This window comes from Denticeps clupeoides, unplaced genomic scaffold, assembly GCF_900700375.1.
Source record: "Denticeps clupeoides unplaced genomic scaffold, fDenClu1.1, whole genome shotgun sequence".
NCBI lineage: Eukaryota > Metazoa > Chordata > Actinopteri > Clupeiformes > Denticipitidae > Denticeps > Denticeps clupeoides.
This window is the reverse complement of record NW_021630047.1, coordinates 531,533-554,967: the sequence shown is the minus strand read 5'-3', so window position 1 is coordinate 554,967 and position 23,435 is coordinate 531,533. Positions and strand designations below refer to the sequence as shown.

The window sequence follows — 23,435 nt, the reverse complement described above, 5'->3', positions numbered from 1 at the left end:
AGATCAATTTATTTCAGAGCAGTAAATACAAATGACAAAAAATCCGCACCTTTACTTATGTAACTTTTTATTACATTTACGGCATTTTATCAGACGCCCTTATCCAGAGCGACTTACAATCAGTAGTTACAGGGACAGTCCCCCCCTGGAGACACTCAGGGTTAACAATGGTAGTAAGTGGGGTTTGAACCTGGGTCTTCTGGTTCATAGGCGAGTGTGTTACCCGCTAGGCCACTACCACCCTCATAAATGATTGGTTGTCGAATAGTGATACAATACAATATTTTCAGCACTTTGGGCGTTGTGGAAAATGAAGTGTCCCCCTAATAAATACGACTTCATTCGAAGCGAGTTCCTATCCTGGGTGGGCGTGGCTTCACTTTGGATTGATTCGATTGGCCGAGACAGTCTGGATCACCTGCTTTCAGGGGCGGGGCTAGCACAAGGTGTCTCGTCGCGTCTGCGCAGACGCGGGTTCTGGCGACATGGCGGATCATTTCTACAGAAGTTGAGGGGATGAAATCACGGCGTCCATGATTTTACAATTTATGGATGTAGCCAGAGAGCAGCCCTGGCAAGTGCACGCCAACATAACATACAAAGGTGTGTCATTAAACTCAAAGTTGAGGGGTGCTTTTGTTGATGTATTATTTTTAACATAGAGCTCAAAACGCTTATTTTTTTTAGTTGTGTGACTTTTTTTTTATTGAGTCCCTAGTTAATTTATGTATTAGTTTTTTGTTTTTTTTTAGTTTAGTTCTGGTTTCTGTTTTTTTTTTCTTCATTTGATCCCGGTGGAGTTCTGGTTCCTGTTTTTTTTTTCATTCATTTGATCCCGGTTTAGTTCTGGTTTCTGTTTTTTTTTTCTTCATTTGATCCCGGTTTAGTTCTGGTTCCTGCTTTTTATTCTTCATTTTATCCCGGTGGAGTTCTGGTTCCTGTTTTTTTTTTTTTTTTTCTTCATTTGATCCCGGTTTAGTTCTGGTTCCTGCTTTTTATTCTTCATTTGATCCCGGTTTAGTTCTGGTTCCTGCTTTTTGATGGATCCGCTGCTGTTGCGGCGCCTTTAAGACGCGGGGCCGCCCTGCAGCTGCGGGGCCGGAAACCCCGTACAGTCTTTCCCAGGGACCCAAGATGGCGGAGGCGGCGCTGGCAGCGGGGCCGCTGTTTATTCCCAACAGACCCGGCGCGGCGGTGCCGAGCGCCACCGCTCGGCGGTGAGGGGCGTCCCGGGAGAGAAAGCGCGGCGTGTGCGGCCGGGGCTCGGAGAACGGCGCGCTGAGAGACCCGTGAGCCGAGCGGCGGCGGCCCGCTGCAGAACATGGCGGAGCGCCTGTCGGGTTGAGCGTAGCGGCGGCGGCGGGTCTCCTCCTCGGTCGCAGTTTTTCACTCGACTGCCGTGTGTGTGTTTCTGGACGCTGGGAGGTGATGAGGAAGCGGGAGTGACGGTCGGAGACCCTCTTCCTGTCCGGAGACCCGCGTCTGGCTGCAGGTGTAGTGGGCGGAGCCTCATCTCGCGAGTGGGCGGGGCGGTCGGGGTTGGGGGCGGGCCCAGGTGAAGCCACCTGCCGCCAGGATGACGGACACGCGGCGCAGGGTGAAGGTCTACACCCTGAACGAGGACCGGCAGTGGGACGACCGGGGCACCGGGCACGTGTCCTCGGGGTACGTGGAGAGGTTAAAGGGCATGTCGCTGCTGGTGCGCGCTGAGAGCGACGGTAAGAGGCCGAGCCGCAGGTGACCTCTGGTTTCAGGTGGACCCCTGCGAGATGCCTGCTGGGGCGCCACCAGTACAGTAATGTGTGTGTGTGTGTGTGTGTGTCCAGGTTCTCTGCTGCTGGAGTCCAAAATCAACCCCAACACGGCCTACCAGAAGCAGCAGGTGAGTCCCCGCCCCCTTCACCAGGTGAGGACCGTTCGCTTCACTCACACCCGTCTCCCGCAGGACACGCTAATCGTCTGGTCTGAGGCGGAGAACTACGACCTGGCGCTGAGTTTCCAGGAGAAAGCCGGCTGCGACGAGATCTGGGAGAAGATATGCCAGGTGACCACGGTTCCTGCAGAACGTTTAGAACGTTGATGCCGCCTGGATTTGGTGTGTGAACCCCGGTTTACCGTGTGTGTGTGTGCAGGTCCAGGGTAAAGACCCCTCGGTGGACATCACGCAGGAGCTGATTGACGAGTCGGAGGAGGAGCGCTTTGACGACATGTCCTCTCCGGGCCTGGAGCTCCCGCCGTGCGAGCTGGCGCGTCTGGAGGAGGTGGCGGAGTTGGTGGCGTCGTCGCTGCCGTCGCCGCTGCGGCGCGAGAAGCTCGCCCTGGCGCTGGAGAACGAGAGCTACATCCGGAAGCTGCTGGAACTGTTCCGCATCTGCGAGGACCTGGAGAACCGCGAGGGCCTGCACCACCTCTACGACATCATCAAGGGCATCTTCCTGCTCAACCGCACGGCGCTCTTCGAGGTCATGTTCTCCGAGGAGTGCATCATGGACGTGATTGGCTGCCTGGAGTTCGACCCCTCCCTCCCGCAGCCGCGCCGCCACCGCGACTTCCTGACCAACACGGCGCGCTTCAAGGAAGTCATCCCCATCTCCGACCCCGAGCTGCGGCAGAAGATCCACCAGACGTACCGCGTGCAGTACATCCAGGACATGGTGCTGCCCACGCCGTCCGTCTTCGAGGAGAACATGCTGTCCACGCTGCACTCCTTCATCTTCTTCAACAAGGTGGAGATTGTGGGCATGCTCCAGGTGGGTGGAGCCTGTTCTGACGCACACAACACATCTCCAACAGCGTGTGTTAAACGTCCCCTGACGTGAAAATGTGACTCTGTGAGATGATTGAACATTAATATGAGGTCCCCGAGCCTGTCCACGGTCCTGCAGTGGCTGGAAATGGAGATGGGTGTAAAGAGGACAGGCCGTCCTGCTTCACCGTTCAGAGAGCGGCAGCTCAGATGGTCGCATCTGGAATTTGTCCCCTTGTGATGTCATAAGGGGGGAAAGGTGACGTGATTTCCTGTCTTCAACAAACATTGTGTTTGGTGAGCGGTGCTGATGACGTCATTTCCACGAATGCCCCCTCAACTTCTATTGGCCGCTCTCCTCCTGGCCCCGCCCTCTCTCCCCCCCCATTAGCATTTAAAGCTACAGACGGTGAAACGGAGCGTCCTGGGACATCTCACTGTGGGACTGGATGAAAGTGGCTGTAATTCTGCATCAAGAGACTTCATTTGCATATACAGCATTTATCAGGCGCCCTTATCCAGAGCGACTTACAGTCAGTAGTTACAGGGACAGTCCCCCCCTGGAGACACTCAGGGTTAAGTGTCTTGCTCAGGGACACGATGGTAGTAAGTGGGGTGCGAACCTGGGTCTTCTGGTTCATAGGCGAGTGTTTTACCCACTAGGCTACTATCACCCTACAAGACTTCAGATACAGAATGAGGGGACCGACAGGACCGATATAACAGAAAAAAAAACTAATTAATGTCAGCAGAACCTATAAAGCACCTCTATTTACAGCCATTTTCACCTAAAACCAGTTCCAGACGCAGAATATAACAACCGCAGAACCACTGGAACGTCTCTGCTTGCGTTTCATGACTGTAAAGGATTATTTCCTAATAGATTCCTATTAATTAGCTAAAAAATTTTAGAATTGATTTTAAGAAGGGTTATAGTGCTAAATCAAACTGTTTCTAAAATAATCTCATTAAACTGAACGTGATTAGACCCGTGGAAGGTCAGAGGTCACCCTGTTCTGCTGCTGTTGAAGGGGGAAATCACAATTCTGTGCTGTGATTGGCTGTCAGGGAGGGAGGACTCACTGCCCTGACCTCTGATTGGCCGTGCCGGTCAGGTGGTCTGAGGTTGTCTCTCGTTTCTATGGCAACAGTGAGGCAACGTGAGTGTGGATAAGAGTGTTTATAAGGGGGGAACAGACACTGTCCAAAAAAAATAAATTGATCCTCCATTCTGATTGGCTGAGAGGACATTACCTGCCGACTCTGCAGTAAGTTCTCTCTGTTCTTCAGGATGATGAGAAGTTCCTGACCGAGCTCTTCGCCCAGCTGACTGACGAGGCGACAGACGATGACAAGCGGCACGAGTTGGTGAGATTGCAAGGCTGTGATTGGCTCGCTGTCTGCATTCTGGGAATGACCTTTTCATGTGGAATTTCCTGTGATGTGTTGATCAAGGTGAACTTCCTGAAGGAGTTCTGCGCGTTTTCACAAACCTTGCAGCCACAGAACAGGGACGCGTTCTTCAAAACTCTCTCCAACATGGGCATCCTGCCGGCTCTGGAGGTCATACTGGTGAGTTGGAGAATTATGGGTAATGTGGTAGAATCTGGCTGAGGTTCTGCAGACGTCCCGCCTCTCCTGTAGCCCTGTTCCACTCCTTAAATTAAAAAAATTCTCATTCAAATTTTATTAGTCACGTACACAGTCATTCACGGTACGATATGCAGTGAAATGCTTTTAGCGACCGATACTGACCACAGTATTGCAAATAATGCAAGTATACAATGAACCAATATGCAAATACTGCAAACATAACCAAATATTACACCTTTACGTCTTTAACATAAAATATGTGTAACTGGTAGTGTGAAGGTGTGCAAATGGGTGGAGTCAAAGTATAAAGTGACAAAGTATAACTGGGGAAAAAAATAAGTGTGCAAGGATTTCTGGGGGGATTGAAAGTGCTCTGGTTCCTGTGCAGGTTCCCAAATTTTCCGCGTCTTTCCACAGGAAAAAAAATAAATAACTTGGTGCCGGTGCCCTAAAACAAGGTCGGAACCGCCGCTAAACGTCGCTGGTCTGGTAGCGAGGAGCGGTGGTCGGTAGCTTCAGAAGAGAACGTGGAGCGTTTCTGTTTAGTGGGCGTGGCCTGTGGCCACTGGGTACTGGGCATGGTCGTTAGTCCTGCTGTATCGTCATGCCTCAGGTGCAGGATACACAACTCTGTGTGTGTGTGTGTGTGTGTGTGTGTGTGTGTGTGTGTGTGTGTGTGTGTGTGTGTGTGTGTAGGGAATGGATGACACTCAGGTGCGGGGAGCAGCCACTGACATTTTCTCCTATCTGGTGGAGTACAACCCCTCGATGGTGCGAGAGTTCGTCATGCAGGAGTGTCAGCAGAATGATGATGTGAGTGTACACACACACACACACACACACACACACACACACACACACACACACACGCCATGCTCGGAGTAATGAAACACATGTTCTTTTTGTAGGACATACTGCTGATCAATCTGATCATTGAACACATGATCTGTGATATGGACCCAGAACTGGGCGGCGCCGTTCAGCTCATGGGTCTCCTGAGGACGCTGGTGGACCCAGAGAACATGCTGGCAACATCTAATGTACGTGTACGCACACACACACACACACACACACAAGTGTGGTCGTGGCAACGTCCTGAGCTGTTACTCTCTCCTTACACAGAAAACGGAGAAGACCGAGTTCCTCAGTTTCTTCTACAAACACTGCATGCATGTCCTGTCTGCTCCTCTACTGGCAAACACCACTGAAGACCGTCCCGGCAAAGGTACCACACTCTCTCTCTCTCTCTCTCTCTCTCTCTCTCTCTCACACACACACACACACACGTTTTATTCTGACCGGATCTTTGCCTCTCAGACGACTTCCAGACATGTCAGCTGCTGGCGCTGATCGTGGAGCTGCTGACGTTCTGCGTGGAGCATCACACGTACCACATCAAGAACTACATCATCAACAAGGACATCCTGCGCAGGGTGCTGGTGCTCATGTCCTCACAGCACGCCTTCCTCGCCCTGTGTAAGCAGCGCATACACACAGCACACGCACGCACCGCACAACGCGCAGTCAGTGGTGGCCTAGCGGTTAAGGAAGTGGCCCCGTAATCAGAAGGTTGCCGGTTCGAATCCCGATCCGCCAAGGTGCCACTGAGCAAAGCACCGTCCCCACACACTGCTCCCCGGGCGCCGGTCATGGTGCCCACTGCTCACTCAGGGTGATGGTTAAATACAGAGGACAAATTTCACTGTGTGCACCGTGTGCTGTGCTGCTGTGTATCACATGTCACAATCACTTCACTTCACTGGTTTTGCTGTGTTCTCCTGCAGGTGCGCTGAGGTTCATGAGGAAGATCATCGGCCTGAAAGACGAGTTCTACAACCGCTACGTGATGAGGAACTTCCTGTTTGAGCCGGTGGTCAAGGCCTTCCTCAACAACGGCAGCCGCTACAACCTCATGAACTCCGCCATCATAGAGATGTTCGAGTACATTAGGGTGGTGAGTTATCCTCGCTGGGGGTGGGCAGCGGAGAGCGAGTTCCGAAAGAACCCCTCCGTCCGAGGGGGCGTGGAGCACAGGACACGAAGTCCCGCCCACCTCGCGGTACACGCGCTCGCTGGCCGCAAGGGAAAAACGGCAAGTTCCTGTTCACGCAGCGCGGTTGCGACCCGGCTCGGCACGACGAACAAACTAAACTCCGGATAAGCTGCTCATGTCGTGTTGTAGATTTCCGGTTTGTCCTCCGCTTTGATGCGCTGGTCGTAACGTTACTGTATATACACGCGCCACGGTCATAAATTACTCGTATTCTGGTTGTTTTTTTCTTAAAAACCATTCACTGCTTCACCAGGGTGTCCGCAGATCCTTAATTCTCACTCTTAAATTGGATTTTGTGGTCGTTACGGTTAGAGTTTAAAGGCCATGTTCTGCTGGTGACCTCTGAATAATTTGGTAACGTCTTCTCTGATGTTACGGACCTGCGAGGAGGGGACAGCGTTCCCACGTTAAATTACTTCTAAAACCCCAGTGGCCAGCTGCAGAACGCGCAACGTGCGTCTGTTAACAGTGACAAAGGCTAAAAAACACAACAGATGTGGGGGAACATTAGTATATTGAAGAATAATATATTACTAGAAGAATATCTGGTGCTCTGGCCCTTGGACTGAGCTCTACTGGAAGAGCTGCTGTGTAACCAGGTGCAGGAGCACGTGACCTCCTCAGGATAAAAATGGGTTTTTGTGTCTGTAGGAGGACGTTAAATCTCTAACAGCTCATATAATCGAGAACTACTGGAAAGCTCTGGAAGACGTGGACTACGTCCAGACCTTCAAGGGCCTCAAGCTTCGCTATGAGCAGCATAGAGAGCGGCAAGACAACCCCAAACTGGACAGGTGAGGCCAGGCAGGGACGTCCTTGCGTCCTTGGGGTTCTTGCTGGTTCCCTAACGGTGCGTTCTGTGTTCAGCATGCGCTCGATCCTGAGGAACCACCGGTTTCGTCGTGAGGCACGGACCCTTGAGGATGAGGAGGAGATGTGGTTTAACACGGATGAGGAAGATTTGGAGGATGGTGAGGCTGTGGTTCCCCCTTCTGACAAGACGAAGAGTGACGAAGACCTCATGGACCCCATTAGCAAGTTCATGGAGCGGAAAAAACGTACGAGGTTTCCACCTTTAATCTTCCAGATGAAAGCCCTGAAATCGCTGCTCCGCTGCCGTTCATCTTCTTGTCCTTTTCTCCGCAGTAAAAGAGGTCGAGGAGAAGGAGGTTCTGGGTAAATCCCCACTCTCCGGCCGCCAGAGCCCCAGTTTTAAACTCTCCTTCTCCAGCACCCCCAAAGCATCCGGCCTCTCCTCCACCACCACCCACCTCGGCTCGCCGGGCTCGCCGGGGTCACCTGGAGCCACGGCGCGGAGTTCGCCACCCGCCTCGGTCGTCACCACCAAGGTCGCGATCATTCATCCTGCAGCAGGTTCTTACACATTTTGGAATATGTTCCAAATATTTATTTGGAATTGAATTTCTTTTCTTCCCAGGAGTCTTGTAACCCTGCGGTTTCCCCACGGAGCTGCCTGGTGGGGCTGGTAGATTACCCTGACGATGACGAGGATGAAGACGACGATGATGAGGACTCGGACAGTAAGGATGAGAGTCCGCCTCTGTCCAAAAAGTCAAAACTGGGCTCCTAGAATGTTCTCTTCCTTGTCATGGCCACGCCCCCCCACAGGAGCGCCACCCAATGGACACTTCTGTTGAACTCTTCACAAACTTGACAGGCAGGCAGCAGCGCCCCCTGCAGGACGCCGTGTAGGGAACTGGGAGATGGAGAGGAAGGAGAACCCACACGGAACCTTCATGTTCAAGTGCCAATCAGAGATGGAAGGAGGGATCAGGGCGGAGGGAGTGGCGGAGAGGGGAGGAGTCTGAAAACTGTGGTTGGACAAGATGATGATAATAAAATATTTCAGTTCAATGTCAAAGTACTTCGGGTACCACACACACACACACACACACACACACACACACACACCGTTCACAACAGAGACTGGGCCTGGACCAGAACCGCACACTGCCCCCGACTCAGGGAAGGAGATGAGAGCGGCCCCCAGCGGCCCGCCGATCCAGGACCACTCCCTCTCGACGAGCCCGTTTCTCCTTCCTCTGCCCCGCTCGGTTCTTTTCGTTCTCGTGTTTTATGTTCTGTCGCCTCTTTTTCACCTTTTAGTTCTTTAGGACCAGCCTGGAGAGCGGAACCGGCCTGGTTCCTTCTCGCTTGTCGATGTCCCCGTCGTCCTCGTGGCTCTCCGTGGGAACCTACTCCTCTTTCAACGCCAGCAGTTCCCCCTCTCTTCTTTTTCCTTTTAATCCCCTCCTCCTCCTCCTCCCCCTTTTTTAATGAGAACAAGGTGAGACCTGCCTTCAACTGTTCAGGTTCTTTTTGCAGCCGCACGTGAACCCGTTTTTATCGCCTTGTCAGGGGAGAACCGTTTGGCCCTTTTTTTTTTTTTTTTTGCCCTTTGAAACTGCAGATTTTTTGGAGAATTTGTAACCGTCTTGATTAAAGATCGAATGGAGTTCTAGATCCTTTTTTCCCCTCTTACATGAGTGTGTACTTAGTTGTGCGGTATATTTGGGACCATTAAAACATTTTGCTGTAACTTGTCTGCTTTATATGATTGTTAACGAATCGGCAGCTGGTGAACCACCACATTTATTTATTGTCCTTTTTATATGTATATTTCTTTTAGAAAAGTTGTAACGGCCACAAGGTGGCGCCACAGATTCGCATGTCCAGCATGCGCCCAGCAAATCTTATTTGGGAAAGGTCATGACCTTTTCACTTTAAAAGATGGGCGTGACGGCTCAGTTCGGTTTAAAGTTCTTCAATAATAAAGAACTAAACGGGACCACACAGTATAAAAGTAAATTCAAGCGAATTCTTCTTGAAACATGTCTCGATCTTTATCAAAAACTGAAGAAGAAACCTGTGAAGAACGTCCCAGCGAACGCAGAGAAGAAGACGCTGGGAAATTAGCCGCAGTTAAAGTACCGATCAGCCAGTATGTGAAGAACCAGAAGAAACTTGCTGCAAAAATCCAAATCCTGTCAAATAAGGAGGGAACCCTGCTGACCCTGAAGATGCAGATGAACCAGCTCCAGCAGAAAATCGACGCCGCGGAGCAGCAGCTAAAGCAGGACAAGGAACACCTCGAGAGCTTCATCGCATAATATGATGTGAACATCAAGGAAGAGAGCCATCAGTTGGACGAAGAGGTTCAGCTGTGGTTGGAGAGCATATTTGAAACCGAAAGAAGCCAAGCAGAAGCGATGGTTCTGAGTAAGGAAGTTTACAGATATGAGAAGGTTCTGGAGACGCACGAAGCGTGCCACAAGCTCCTACTTGATGCCGCAAAACAATATCGTGCCATGGCAGAAAACGATGAGCATCCAGAGAGGTTCTTCAAAGAGCCCAGAGACCTTCTGGAAATTCTAGATGATCTACGCAATAAAAATGTCTACTAAGATGTCCATGACCCGGAAGACCCCCAGTCTCCCCAAAAATCCTCTGACGGTGAGAAGTTTGAAGATGACCATGATGCCCTCCGTGATGCCATCCGTGTGAAGGTCCGGGAGGTGTTCTGCGCATGTGGCGAGATGGACGAGGACCTAAACACCATCCAGATGCTCAGAAGCCTGCAGGGAATGCGAGATGTTCTCTGGACCAGGTTGCAGCGCCTTTCCCCTGCAAAGTCGGAAGCCCTCATCCAGAAGATGAAGGACAACCTGAAGAAACATCTCCACACCAGGCGCAACGGATACTGAAAAAATATCTTTGCATAAAACAAGAATAATCTTCCCATGCAACATTATTTAAAGTAAAAATCAGTAAATTCATTACAGAATTATGGAAAAGAGCAAACAAGACTTTCTTCACTTAGCGTCCTCGAGACTCCTCAACGAGGACATCAACGTGGCGTAACTGCAGGAGCTGGTGTCCAAGCACCGGCAGAGCACGTTCGCGGTGCGCGTCAAGAAGCCGGAGAAGACGGAGCTGGTGCAGCTCCGCGTGGGCACCGCGGAAGACAAGGCGAAGTACCGGCGGTGCGAGAAGTGCCGCTTCTAGTTCAGCGTGGGCTGCTGCCCCGAGCCCGACCAGAGTATTTGCCAGAAGTTAAACATTTATTACCTGTCCCACATGACGCTGATCGGCTTCATAGACAGGTTCCCCGCCAAGACCTTCTTCTCGCAGATCGAGCTCCTGGTGAGCAGGAACGGGGCCGTGTACGGCGCAGAAGAACTCATCCTGCACCTCATGGCGTAGCACATAAAGGACATGTTAACGGACGGACTCGTCTTCCCCGGGATTAAGATGTTTGAGCCCCTCAACGTAGAAGCGCGATGAGGAGGGACGCCGTCCCCCCGAAATAAAGAGTTGAGATGGTCCCGCGCCCCGTCCCGCCTGTGGTTTTCTAGAAGAACGTTGCCGCCACGCCCTGAACATTATTAACTTGTAGGGTAACAAGCAGCATGTCTGGTGAACATCTGCACACCGACCCTGGCGTTAACCGGAGGGGACAGAGTCCTCGCTGTGAGGACATCGACTGTCCTCCACTAGACTGAAGAAGGTCACCGGATCGTCTCGGTGGCCGCGGCGTGTGTGGTGTCCACTGGCGTCCAACCACGCGCAGTGGAGGACAGACAGCCTTTTATTAATGTCCAACCGCGGCACATACGGCACCCGCAGAGGACGGGCCAGAGATGGAGCCAACTTGGCACGTACGGAGCCGCGGCAAATAACATTCGACACATCTGAGGTCAGAGGTCAACGTAGTAGAGCACCAGGATCTGTGGTCCCACCACGACAAACCTGCAAAACGGACGTTTTCACCGCTTGGCAGCGAGTGAAATACGTTGAGGGTGCTGGCCAAGTTCTCAGCTGAAGCAGAATCCTGGAAACAGAGTAGAACTTCACACCGGTGTTCTACGCCTGGATCAGGACGTCCAGGTTCTCCAAACAGCAGCACAATGTCCTCCAATGTTCACGTGGATTGGTTTGATTGATGCTCTGCAGCTCATGTGGTGGTTCTCTGATTCGGAAGCTGGAGGCGGGTCCCAGGCGGGTCACATATGGTGGAGATCAGGAACACAAAGGCTCTTTTCTGGGAAACGTTGATTCGCTGCAGCTCGTTTTTATTATGGAGGAACCAGGGTGAACACGGTGACACGTGTCCTCTGTATTTAACCATCACCCTTGGTGGCAGCAGTGTGTGGGGATTCGACCCGGCGACCTTCCGATACCGAGTCCACTTCCTCACCTGCTAGGCCACCATTGTGGGACTTGGGCCAGTCGAACCTGACATTGATGGAGGTCCCCGCGCTCCCAGTTGTCCCCTTCTTCATCGGTCCCGCTCTTTAGAACCAGTGTAATATTAAACTGATCAATATTAATGGTGTTCGTTGTCTTTGTGCTACTGAGCTGAGTGACGTGACTGGACAGCAGCTGTGAACACGGTGGGGAGACACCAGGGTGGTCTCTAACGGGTCCTGTACGCGCGTGTAGAGCAGGAATGGGATGAATGAGTGTGTATGGGAATAACAGGGAAAGTAAAACTGAATAAAGTTCTATCGGAAACCGAACCATGACTAGTCGAGTTCTCTCAGGGGTCTACTGACAAACCACAGAAACGATAATTAATAATGATGGACGCGGAACAGAAATAGAAATATGAAGCAAGTGAAGCTCAACATAAAGATGTTGCTGACTTTTACACTTTAGTGCATCAGCGGTATGGGATCTATGGAGAACGGATCTATGCTGTTACTGAGGATCTATGGAGAACGGATCTATGCTGTTACTGAGGATCTATGGAGAACGTATCTATGCTGTTATTGAGGATCTATGGAGAACGTATCTATGCTGTTACTGAGGATCTATGGAGAACGGATCTATGCTGTTACTGAGGATCTATGGAGAAAGGATCTATGCTGTTACTGAGGATCTATGGAGAACGGATCTATGCTGTTACTGAGGATCTATGGAGAACGGATCTATGCTGTTACTGAGGTTTTCTCAAGCGAGGAAATATTGTGTTCACTGCAAGAAGTACAAGACTATGAAATGTTCCTCTTTGAAGCCCCATAATCCAGTAGGTTACACTGATTTCATTAAGTTCAGGAGGCAACATCTAATTAAGGCGAAACTGGAGTGATTGTCATTGAAGTGACACACGGTGACACGGTGAAACGTGTCCTCTGTATTTAACCATCACCCTTGGTGACAGTGGGCCCTTCATCAAGGGGACCTCGGTGGCACCTTGGCGTGTCGGGATTCGAACCGCCTTCCGCTTCCTTAACTGCTAGGCCACCAACGCCTGCCAAGGGTGATGGTAAAAAGCAGAGGACACATTATCGTTGCGATATTTTACAATGACAATCACTTCACTTTCACTGTAATTAGATGTTGGATTGTGGGGCTCTGGTATCATCACCATCATCATCATCACACCAGACACTTAATATTTAAATAAACCAATCAAACCTGCTTCATTCCTGGTACCTGCTAATAATATATAGATATATTTTGAAGTTTAGCTAGTGTTCACCTTTTACATGGAAACAGATTGCTTAGAATATAATTTATTAGCAATAAATAAATAAAACATTGTTTTTTAATTTGTAATATTTCAGACTACTTTTAATACAAATATTGTAATTCATATTTATTTGACTTATTGCCAAATATATGCATAATTACATAAATGTCATTGTTGCTAAAACACAAAGATATTATGTGATAATTCATGAGATTATTGTAGAAATGTATAAGTGATATTAAAATAAGATGTGTGTGTCCAGGCACGCTTGTCTTTGTCACCATGAACCCACTCACCTCGTGTTGGGTAATGCCAGGGCCACACGTGAGTGGATGTATGGAAGACGTGGGAGGGGCTGGAGAGCGGTGATGTCACCATGCGGCACGTTGCTGAAAAGGGTATAGAATTTCATCATCCAGCCAAACCCCCGACCCAGCCAAGCTGTTCCAGCTTTCAACACAGGATGGCGCCACTCACACAGCAGCGCTGTCTGACAGACAGAAAAAGAAAGAAAGAAAGAAAGAAAGAAAGAAAAGGCTGCTGTTACAGAAAGGACGAGGACACCTCACTGATGTGATGTGTCAAATACTCGCTTATTGGAGTTCTGATCAAATCTGTTATTCAATCTTCAACATCCTTACACACATACAGAATATGCTGATGAGTGTTTGTAGGCAGATGTGTGTGTGTGTGTGTGTGTGTGTGTGTGTCTTTGTTCGCCTGATTGGGGAAGTGACTTTATGAGAGGACAATAGAGGTGAGACTGCAGCAGGGGAAGGAGTGTCTCCTCTTTTCTGTAGACGAGCAGGAGAATAAACGTCTGAATAAGTGTAAACGTGCACATGCTCTTCGTGTAGGAGTAAGTTTACACTTTACTTTACTTTACTTTACTTTACTTTATTTAGCAGATGCTTTTATCCAAAGCGACTTACAATAGGAAGACACCAGCAATTCTCGTTCGATTTCTATAGAATATTGAGTTTACAAACTAAGAGCCCTGATAAGGCTCAGACTTGTCAGTGAAGAGCATGCTCAGAGATTGTTAGGTGCTAGATGAAGAAGAAATTATAATGTATTTCTACATTTTTGTGTTGTTTGTGCAATGTGTACGCATGTGTGTGTGTAAGTGTTAGATTTGTCTGTAATACTTTTTGAATAAGAGGGTTTTCACCTGCTTCTTAAAAGTGGTGATAGTCTCGGCTAGTCGTGTGGAGGAGGGCAGGTTGTTCCACCAGCCAGGGACAACAACGGAGAAGAGAGCAGGCAGCCTTTCAGGAGCATTTGGTCCTGCAGTTTAGGTACCAATATCATTTACAACACACTCTATGTCTAGACATCATAAACACACACCGCTGCAATGTTGGGTCATAAAATTTCATCCTTGACCTTCCAACCCCCACATCCGTCAACACACACTCCACATTTCCACCCCTGCGAAAAGTGTGTGTCACAACGGAATTGGGACTGGGAACCGAGTTAAGTTGGTATGTGGTGCTGTGCCAGGGCAATATTTAAGCCTTGTGGGGACCATGTTTAAGCGTTATTAGGACTATGTTGGAGCAATGTGGGAAATGCTGAAAGTTCTTGAGACCTTGTGGGGACCACACGCTTCCCTGGTGTTGATACTGTACTCTACGGCTGTTATTAATCGCTCTGGTGATGTCTTGTGTTCTCACAGAGCTCCTCAAGGGTCAGCTGGGGATAACATAAAAGCCATCGATCAGCACAGTTGATCGAAGCCCCAAAGCCCCACCCAGATCCTTGCGGGCCTCCATATATTATACTTAAGGATACGTCCATGACCTGAACAAGAACAAGACTGCTTTCCAGTTGACCCATTTGACTAGGGGCATGCCGGTCCACCACCATTCTTACACAGTTCACTTCACGCCCATGCAGTACATACCATCTGAGCATTTACTTGACTCCCCTCCACACACACATAAATAGATATATAAGGGGACATGTGGGAACTGTTGGGACAGTATTAAGATTAGAAGCCCAGCCACAATGGTCAGTATGAAGAACCAGCCAATATTGTTCTAATGTTATGTACAGTGCTGCTGAATCAGCCTGAATGTTGTAGATGTCGGTGGTCAAGATCACCCATGGTTGTCTGTAACAGTCCCCTGTCCTCCTCAAAATATTCTACAAGCTTTGGCTTTACCAAATGAAATTGCTGCTGATGGTGTTGGGCCACCTTGAACTTCCCCCGAAGATGCACATGCACATGCAGAGTGGTGGTAGTAGCTTAGTGGGTAACACACTCGCCTATGAACCCGAAGACACCAGGTTCAAATCCCACAAAGATGAATGCAGACCCTGCTTGGACCCTGCTTGGAACATCGCACAAGTCATTTCCGGAAGACGCTGAGCTATATCTCTTATAGCTGAAAACTGACACTTAACCCTGAGTGTCTCCAGGGGGGGACTGTCCCTGTAACTACTAACTGCAAGTCGCTCTGGATAAGGACGTCTGGTAAATGCTGTAAATGTAAAATCATCTTTGATGCTGAAATGTGGTCTCTGGATCTAATTCTTTAGCAGGAAGTGTAGTAAAATGAAGTCATGAATCACACTCAAACACACAAATCGTGAAGCACAGAACACCGTGAAATAAGTGTGTGTATCTGGCATGATTTCAAAGTGTGTGTAGCTACTTGCGATCAGAAACACACTGTAGCACAATCGCTAACACTCTGGAAACTCTGCCAGGATGCCTTTAAATGGACCTGCACACTTGCACATAAGCTCTCATTATGCATGCAGACACACATGCACTTTTATATGGCGTCCAGATGGACATCTTCAACATGTCTCTGAGCCAGTTGCTGGTCTCGGCACCGGCCACACATCAAGAAGAACCTCCCCACCTCCCTGGATGGCGTCCAGATGGACACAGGTCAGCTGAGGATGCCAGGTCCTCTGCCCTCCACCTCGCCTTGAGACATCTCGACAAGAAAAACTCATATGCCAGGATGTTATCATAGACTTCAGCTCTGTGTTCAACACAATCATCCCTCAAAAGCTGGTTGTGAACCTGAGTGGTTTTGGCCTGAACAACAACAACAACAACAACAACATTTATTTCTTATAAAGCCCAAAATCACATACAGTACGTCTCAATGGGCTTTGACAGGCCCTACAGTTGACACCCCCCACACTTGACCCTTCTGCACACAAGGAAAAACTCCACACAAAAGAGAAAAAAAAGAGAGGAATGATACAGAGAGGGACCCCCTTCCAGGGTAGAGTGAGCCTGCAAATGGTGTCAGTGCAGGGTTGGGGATGATATAATAATAAGTCCTACAGTTGTAGGGTTGGAGAAGTCCAGAATGTAGTCAGTGTCATGGTCTAGATTACGTGTCCATAATGATGTTACTGGTCCATTTGAAGATCCCTGAAGCTGTAGTTGTAACGGTGGTGGTGGCTGTGGTGACCCTCTGGTTCGTTTCATGGTTTGTCCTTGTAAAGCAGTTGTCAGGAACCAGGATTTATTTGTTGGTCTCTTCACTGGGGTCTGCCAGTAGTCTGGGTGCTTGAACACCACTCTCTGTAACCGGATCCTGAACTTCCTGACAGACAGGCCCCAGGCGGTTTGGATGGGTGGCCACACCTCATCATCAGACCTAGTAACGGCCCTCGCATGGAACCTTCACACTCCCGCCTCCAGAAGAAGACACTGCACTGCAGCATCAGAGCTAGATCTGCCAGCTTGAGGGACAGCTTTTACCCCCAGGACGTCCGGCTCCTCAATACCCCGCTGCCCCCAAGATCATACACATCACCTCAAACGCCTCTGAAGCATTAAATCATCACAAATAACCAACTGAACAACAGTACTGAACCCTGCACTATAAAACTCTGTCATCGTCATCATACAGTCATGACCAAGAGTTTGGAGAAGGACACAAACGCTGGTTTTTTTATTATACTAATCTACAGAGTGAATAAAAAGATTGTACTCATAGTAAGTCGCTCTGGATAAGGGCGTCTGCCAAATGCCATAAAATGTAAATGTAAATGTACTAATTTGCATATAAGTCCAGAATGTTATGAAGAGCGATCAGATGAATTGCAAAGTCCTTCTTTGCCATGAAAATGAACTTAATTTCTGTCCTGCCATAAAAGGACCTGCTGAGATCATCTCAGTGCTCCTCTTGTTAACACCGGTGAGATTGTTAAGGAGCACAAGGCCGGAGATCATTCTGTCTTGCTGATCGAGTTAGAATAGCAGACAGGAGGCTTTAAAAGGAGGGTGATGCTTGAAATCATGGTTCTTCCTCCGTTAACCGTGGTTACCTGCAAGGAAACCATGGCTGGTGGTAGAAGCCTAGTGGGTAACACACTTGCCTATGAACCAGAAGACCCAGGTTCAAAGGACACTTAACCCTGAGTGTCTCCAGGGGGGGACTGTCCCTGTAACTTCTGATTGTAAGTCGCTCTGGATAAGGGCGTCTGGTAAATGCTGCAAATGTAGATGAAACACGTTCAGTCATCATTGTGTTGCATAAAAAGATATTGCTGCTATTAAGATTGCTCCTAAATCAAACCTACTTAAAGAAGACAATTTAAAGTGTTGTGAAGAAGGGTTCAGGGTGCCCAAGAAAGTCCAGCAAGCAGCAGGACCGTCTCCTAAAGATGATCATCTGCCTGATTAGGGTGCCACCAGTGCAGAGCTTCCATCTGCACACACACAACTTTTTGAGGATGGCCTGGTGTCGAGAAGCCTCTTCTCTCCTAGAAAAACATCCAGGACGGACTGATATTCTGTAAAAAGTACAGGGATTGGACTGCTGAGGTCTGGGGTAAAGTCATTTTCTCTGATGAAGCCGCATTTTACAGCATTTATCAGCATTTACCAGACGCCCTTATCCAGAGCGACTTACAGTCAGTAGTTACAGGGACAGTCCCCCCCCTGGAGACAAGTGTCTTGCTCAGGGGAACAATGGTAGTAAGCGGGATTTGAACCTGGGTCTCCTGGTTCATAGGCGAGTGTGTTACTAGCACCCTCTTTCCGAATGTTTGTGGCATCTGGAAAAATGATTGTCCGGAGAAGTAAAGGTGACGCTACCATCAGTGCTGTCTCGTACCAGCAGTAAAACATCCTGAGATTCTTTAAAAAAGGGCTGACACTGCAAATATTAACTCTTTGTAAAAACTTGATGTAATTGTCAATAAAAGCCTTTAAAACGTATAAAATGATTGTAATTATACTTCAATACACCACAGACCTAAAAACGCTGAAGTGGCTTTTTTGAAAACCAGTATTGGTGTCATTCTTACAACTTTTGGCCACAACTGTACTATCATGTCATGCCATTGCACTATTAAAAATATAATTTCCATATTATCATATACTGTACACACAATATATCAGTGTATGGATATATTTAGTATATATAATCATATTGCTGCTACTTGTCCATCTGGTTTGTCTAATTGTCCCAACCTGCATTATATTATGGGTCACAATGTCCTTTGTCATGTTTTTGTGTTGTGTGTTATTTCCATTTGCACTGGTGAGATGACAATAAATTGACTTTTATGGTAGGTACCACTGAGGTGCCACCCTCCCCACACGCTGCTCCCCGGGCGCCTGTCATGGTGCCCACTGTCAACAAGGGTGATGGTTAAATACAGAGGACACGTTTCACTGTGTCACCATGTGCTGTGCTGCAGTGTCTCACAAGTAATCAGACTCCCAGTTGTGAAGGACAAGACAGACGAGTCGTCTCCATGCAAATTCTACATCAGTGTGTGTGGTGGAAGTTTTAATAGAAAACACACTCAAATCACATGGAAGGTGGGTCTTTCATTAGAAGTTCATTAGAACCTGAACCCCATAAGGCTAATCTGCATGGCACAATCAGATGTGTGCTTTACTGTCCATCTGGCTGGACAGGGGATTTGAGGGGATTTTACAAATGTCCTCACAAATGGTTAAATGTCTCTGTTTTTCTCAAGACAATAAAACTAAAAAAAAAGAAAATTGTGTGTGTATGTGTGTGTGTGTGTGTGTGTGTGTAAATGTGCCTTATCTTGTTGTAAGGTTCTTTGAGGCCGTTCCTCATTACTGTGTTAATGATTAAATTAATGGGCAGCTTCTGTCAACACAACCTCAGGAGGTCATCAGGGCAGAGGCAGGAGTTTATATGCATGCTTTCATGTTACCACCAGTGAAGTAATCAGTTCTGGTTCACTATGACACAAACCATGAATACAACCATTTTATTCACTCGGTTGTAGTTGTTCTTGAATAAATCGGACCATAAGAAAGTTTCAGCTTAGTATAAATAGTCTCTAAAGAGGAAGGTCTAAAGCTGCCCCGGCGACTGTGCTGTTCTGACCTCGAGAAGAAGTTAATTCCACCACCGAGGGGCCAATCCAGTCGTGAGATTACCAGGGACTGAACCAGTATCTGTGTTGACAGATAAGGGCAGATATGTCTGATATTGTAGAGAAGAAGTCTACATGAATGGGAAGGACAGGTGATGTGAGTCGAGAAGGAGAGTTGGTTGTCTGTAGTTACTCTGCGTGCAGTTGTTGAATAAAAGTGAATAAAATAGATGTATTCATAGTTGGGGTCCTAGTGAACCGGAATTGATCTCTTCATCGATGGTAACTTGAAAGCACGTTGTAAGTCGCTCTGGATAAGGGCGTCTGCCAAATGCCGTAAATGTAAATGTTGTAGAAGGAGAGAGCTGTGACTTGTCCAGGTAAATAGCAAGATGTGGTGAAGAATCTGCTGGAATGAATATTAGGTTGGTCTTGGTTGGATTGAGTTTTAGATGATGGGCTGCCATCCAAGATGAGCTGTCGGTTAGACATGCAGAGATCTTGGAAGCAGCATGTAGATCTGAGGGAGGAAAGGAGAAGAGGAGTTGTGTGTCGTCTGCATAACAGTGGCAGAATAACCCATGTGAGGAAATGACCTCATCAAGTGATCTCGTGTAGAGGGAGAAAAGGAGAGGACCAAGTACTGAGCTCTGAGGGACACCAGTGGGGAGTCTGCGTGAAGCAGATGTGGATCTTTTCCAAGTCACTTGGTAAGACTGCTCATCAAGGTAGGAAGCAAACCATTTCAAACCTGAATGCCGAATTCCAAGTCACTTCAAGGTGGACATGAGAGTCTTGAGGTTAACTGTGTCGAATGCTGCAGAGATGTAGAGGAGAATAAGAACAGATGAGAATTTTGCTTATCTGGCCGCATGTGGCACCTCAGAAACGTCCAGAAGGGCAGTCTCTGTAGAATGACCTGCTCTGAAGCCAGACTGGTTAGGATCTAGTAGGTTGTTCTGAGACAGATGAAGTGATAGCTGATTGTAGACACAGCGCTGAAGGACTTCAGAAAGAAATGAGAGAAGAGACACTTGTAAGTTGAAGTGATGGAATCAATGACATTATTAATTAGACATCTGCTCATCTCAGTAATGAGGCCAAGCAGCAAAAGCAATTTGCTGCTTCTCTTGGAGACCCTTCAGTGTAAACCATCAGCAGTTGCTGGGGCTGAGACCTGACATAGACAACACTGCCTTCCAACACATCTCCAAACCAGGAACACACAATCAGCCCAGAACAATCAATCAGTGTCATACACATACCTGTCTCTGATTCCCACCTGAAGGCAGGAGGCCGAGGTCAAAGGAGCTTCAGGCTTCTTTTATGTTGTTGCTTTAGGAGCTCAGACGGAAGATATTTCAATTGAGAGCCTTAGTGTGAGAGACACTAATGTGCTAAACATTATTTTATCACACATACAAGAACACACATGTTGTATGCGCTTTACCTTTGATCTCCGTTCAGGCTGTCAGTGTGATTTATGGCTTTTGGCTGGTCTGAACTTTCTGTGCCTGCGGTGAAGGTCTGTGACTCTGACGGACGCTTTGGACCTGGATTTGTTTTGACATATTCGTTGCATCGGTCCAACCGTCAGATTATGCACAATGTTGCATAAATTTGTGTTGCACCATAATCCATGTACTGCCAATATCAATAAATAGTACTTAATTGTGTGAGGTGCAGGACTGCTAATTTAGCATTAGTAGCATTTTAAAACCAAACCATTTAATCCTTAGCAACCCTGTCCTACAACACAATCACAAACCGGACACTTTATTAGGGTGCTCTGGTCTTCACTTCAACAGACGTCTGTCCTTCAGTCTGGTTGCAGGTTTGGAATGTTCCAGGTCCGTTGGAATGGATCCCTCACTTCACCACCATCTCCTGACAGCTTATGAATAAGCAGACGATTCATGTCTAGCCTGCACCGCCTCATCTCAGCACAGGTTACAGCACAGTAATAAATACCATGTAGTGATATTGTAATGATATCTCACACGATGATTCCACTGGGGAGGCCTCTCTCTGACCAATGAGCACTCTCCATCCACAACTGAACTCTAAGGACCTGAAAGGTTGTGAAGAAGTGAGCCAGTGTCTTCCTGAACCAACCATGTCACACGGATTCATCACAACATGGCTGCAGCAAGAAAATCACAGAACGTTCTTTTTTCATTCATTTTGTGCAGTTTGACAGGAAAACCAGATTAACTGATGTGAGTCTGTGTGTGAGCTTTAGCAGCTAGAACCTCCTCCAGGTTCTCCGCCGTGCAGGTTCTAACCAGCTGTTCATGCTAACATCTGGAGCACCTCCACTGTGAACTGACCTCCACACTATTTGATTTAAATTGCTACTGATTTTTATGGGACATCCCATAACGGAACCCAGACCTCCTTTGTGACAATTGGAAACACCCCAACGCCCTAACAATGTAGGGGGAGGAGTCAGGAGGACCCTGCACTCTCGTCCAATTACAAAGCAGCGCACTTCAAAAGACGTACACAGCGTGAGTGCTTATGGGAATAGAAAAACATGCTGCTCATACACACACACACACACACACACACACGCACACACACACACACACACATGCACATACATGCGCGCACACACACACACGCACCCACACACACAGTGAGCGGGCCCTATTTTTTAAGCCTTTTTATAAAGTGTGTGTGTGTGTATGAGAGACAGAGAAAGATGGAATATATAGACATTAATGAGGTTGGGAGGTCAGTGAAGGGAAGAGTGTGTGAAAGATCAGAGAGACAGGTGGAAGGAGAAAGGCATGACGAGCGGATGCTGAGGTGAAACCTGATCAGAATAACACACACACACACACACACACACACACACGAAAGACAGAGAGCATCAACAGAGAAGTATTCTGAGTCTCTCAGGCGAAGATTATTAACTGTGGAGGAAACGGATGGTCAGGTTGGGAAAACCGTGAGGGAACAGCAGGGTTGTCATAAGCATCATTATGACAACGTAAAACTTTAGAATTCCCGTACAGTACAACTGTGTGTGTGTGTGTGTGTGTGGAGTCAACACCACCACCAAGAAATCTGCTGATCTGGTGGAATTTTCAACCCCTCCCCTCTTCACCACCCTCAGGCTCTGGCTCCGCCCACTTCCCAAATGACCCATCCAATCAGTAATCCCTGAAATCACAGGTCAGGCAGATGTTAATCCTCCAGGTTCCTCTGCGCTCATCTACGGCGGATTTTCTGCTGATAAGAAGAATACAGTGAGATAAAGATCAGCCTTGCAGCAAGTCCCTCCTGGACTCCCTCCTGCCATCCAGAAGCTTCTAGCAGTAGCACCAGAACAGATGAACTTGTGTCTGTCAGGTCTGATAATATGAGCTCTGACCATCAAAGACACACACACACACACACACACGCAGGGGTTCATCCTGATGTGATTATGGGGTACTTTTACCCCATTTTGCTTTTTGACAAATTGCCGCGCTGCTTGGCGTCTGACAGGAAGTGGTGATATAGCTTTTCTGTGCATTGCCGTGGAAACGCATCATTTTCAGACGCCTGCCCTTTGAACCTCACCTACCCCCCCAACACCCCACACACTCGCCTGTCTCAACCATAGGGCCAGAAAGGTGGAAAGGTCATGAGGGTCAAAGGTCACACTGCAGAGGTTGCCCGGCCTTTCACATGGCGGCTCTGAAGAGGATCTTTGTCAGTCACCGCTGGAAGCAAAGAACCCTGATCTGTTCTCTCCGGTTTCTTTTCTCCCTCCGACTCTCCGTCAGAACTTCTTATTTAAAGCGATCAGATATAAACAGAATGAGCAGGAATCCATCACACACACACACACACACACACACACACACACAACTAGATGTTCATGTACATGCAGGGAGTCTGTATGCGCGTGTGTGTGTGTGTGTGTGTGTGTGAGAGAGAGAGAGAGAGAGAGAGAGAGAGAATGAGCGAGAGAGCAGTAGGATGTGTTGGTCCATGTCACAGAGAAGGTTGGTCAGGTGAGAATGTGTAAGAATGGAGGATGAAGAAGTGAGTGAGTGGAGGAGGATGTGGTGGAGTAAATGAGTGATGGAGGTTCCGCTCTTCCTCCACTCAACACTTCTCTTCTTTCTTCCTCTCCTCTCTTCCTCTCCTTTTCTCTTCATCTCCTCTCCTCTTTTCTTCGTCTCCTCTTGTCCACTCTTTCTCTTCTCTCCTCC

General features: G+C 48.2%; 1 protein-coding gene across 1 annotated transcript; it reads left to right on the top strand.

The window, feature by feature from the left end:
• The first annotated feature begins 1,098 nt into the window (after positions 1–1,098).
• smek1 (SMEK homolog 1, suppressor of mek1 (Dictyostelium)) lies at positions 1,099–8,952 on the top strand. Its single transcript, XM_028967987.1, has 15 exons — positions 1,099–1,718; positions 1,827–1,882; positions 1,946–2,044; positions 2,133–2,750; positions 4,037–4,114; positions 4,202–4,318; positions 5,036–5,152; positions 5,248–5,379; positions 5,462–5,564; positions 5,657–5,815; positions 6,124–6,293; positions 7,044–7,186; positions 7,260–7,450; positions 7,539–7,741; positions 7,831–8,952. The coding sequence occupies exons 1-15, from the start codon at positions 1,577–1,579 to the stop codon at positions 7,981–7,983; spliced, it is 2,481 nt and encodes an 826-aa protein (XP_028823820.1). The 5' UTR covers positions 1,099–1,576; the 3' UTR covers positions 7,984–8,952.
• Positions 8,953–23,435: the final 14,483 nt, after the last annotated feature.

Coding starts and splice junctions, on each gene's coding strand:
- smek1 (XM_028967987.1), top strand. CDS start 1,577: ATGACGGACACGCGGCGCAGGGTGAAGGTCTACACCCTGAACGAGGAC. Junction 5,153..5,247: donor AGTGTCAGCAGAATGATGAT/GTGAGTGTACAC, acceptor TTCTTTTTGTAG/GACATACTGCTGATCAATCT. Junction 5,380..5,461: donor ACATGCTGGCAACATCTAAT/GTACGTGTACGC, acceptor CTCCTTACACAG/AAAACGGAGAAGACCGAGTT.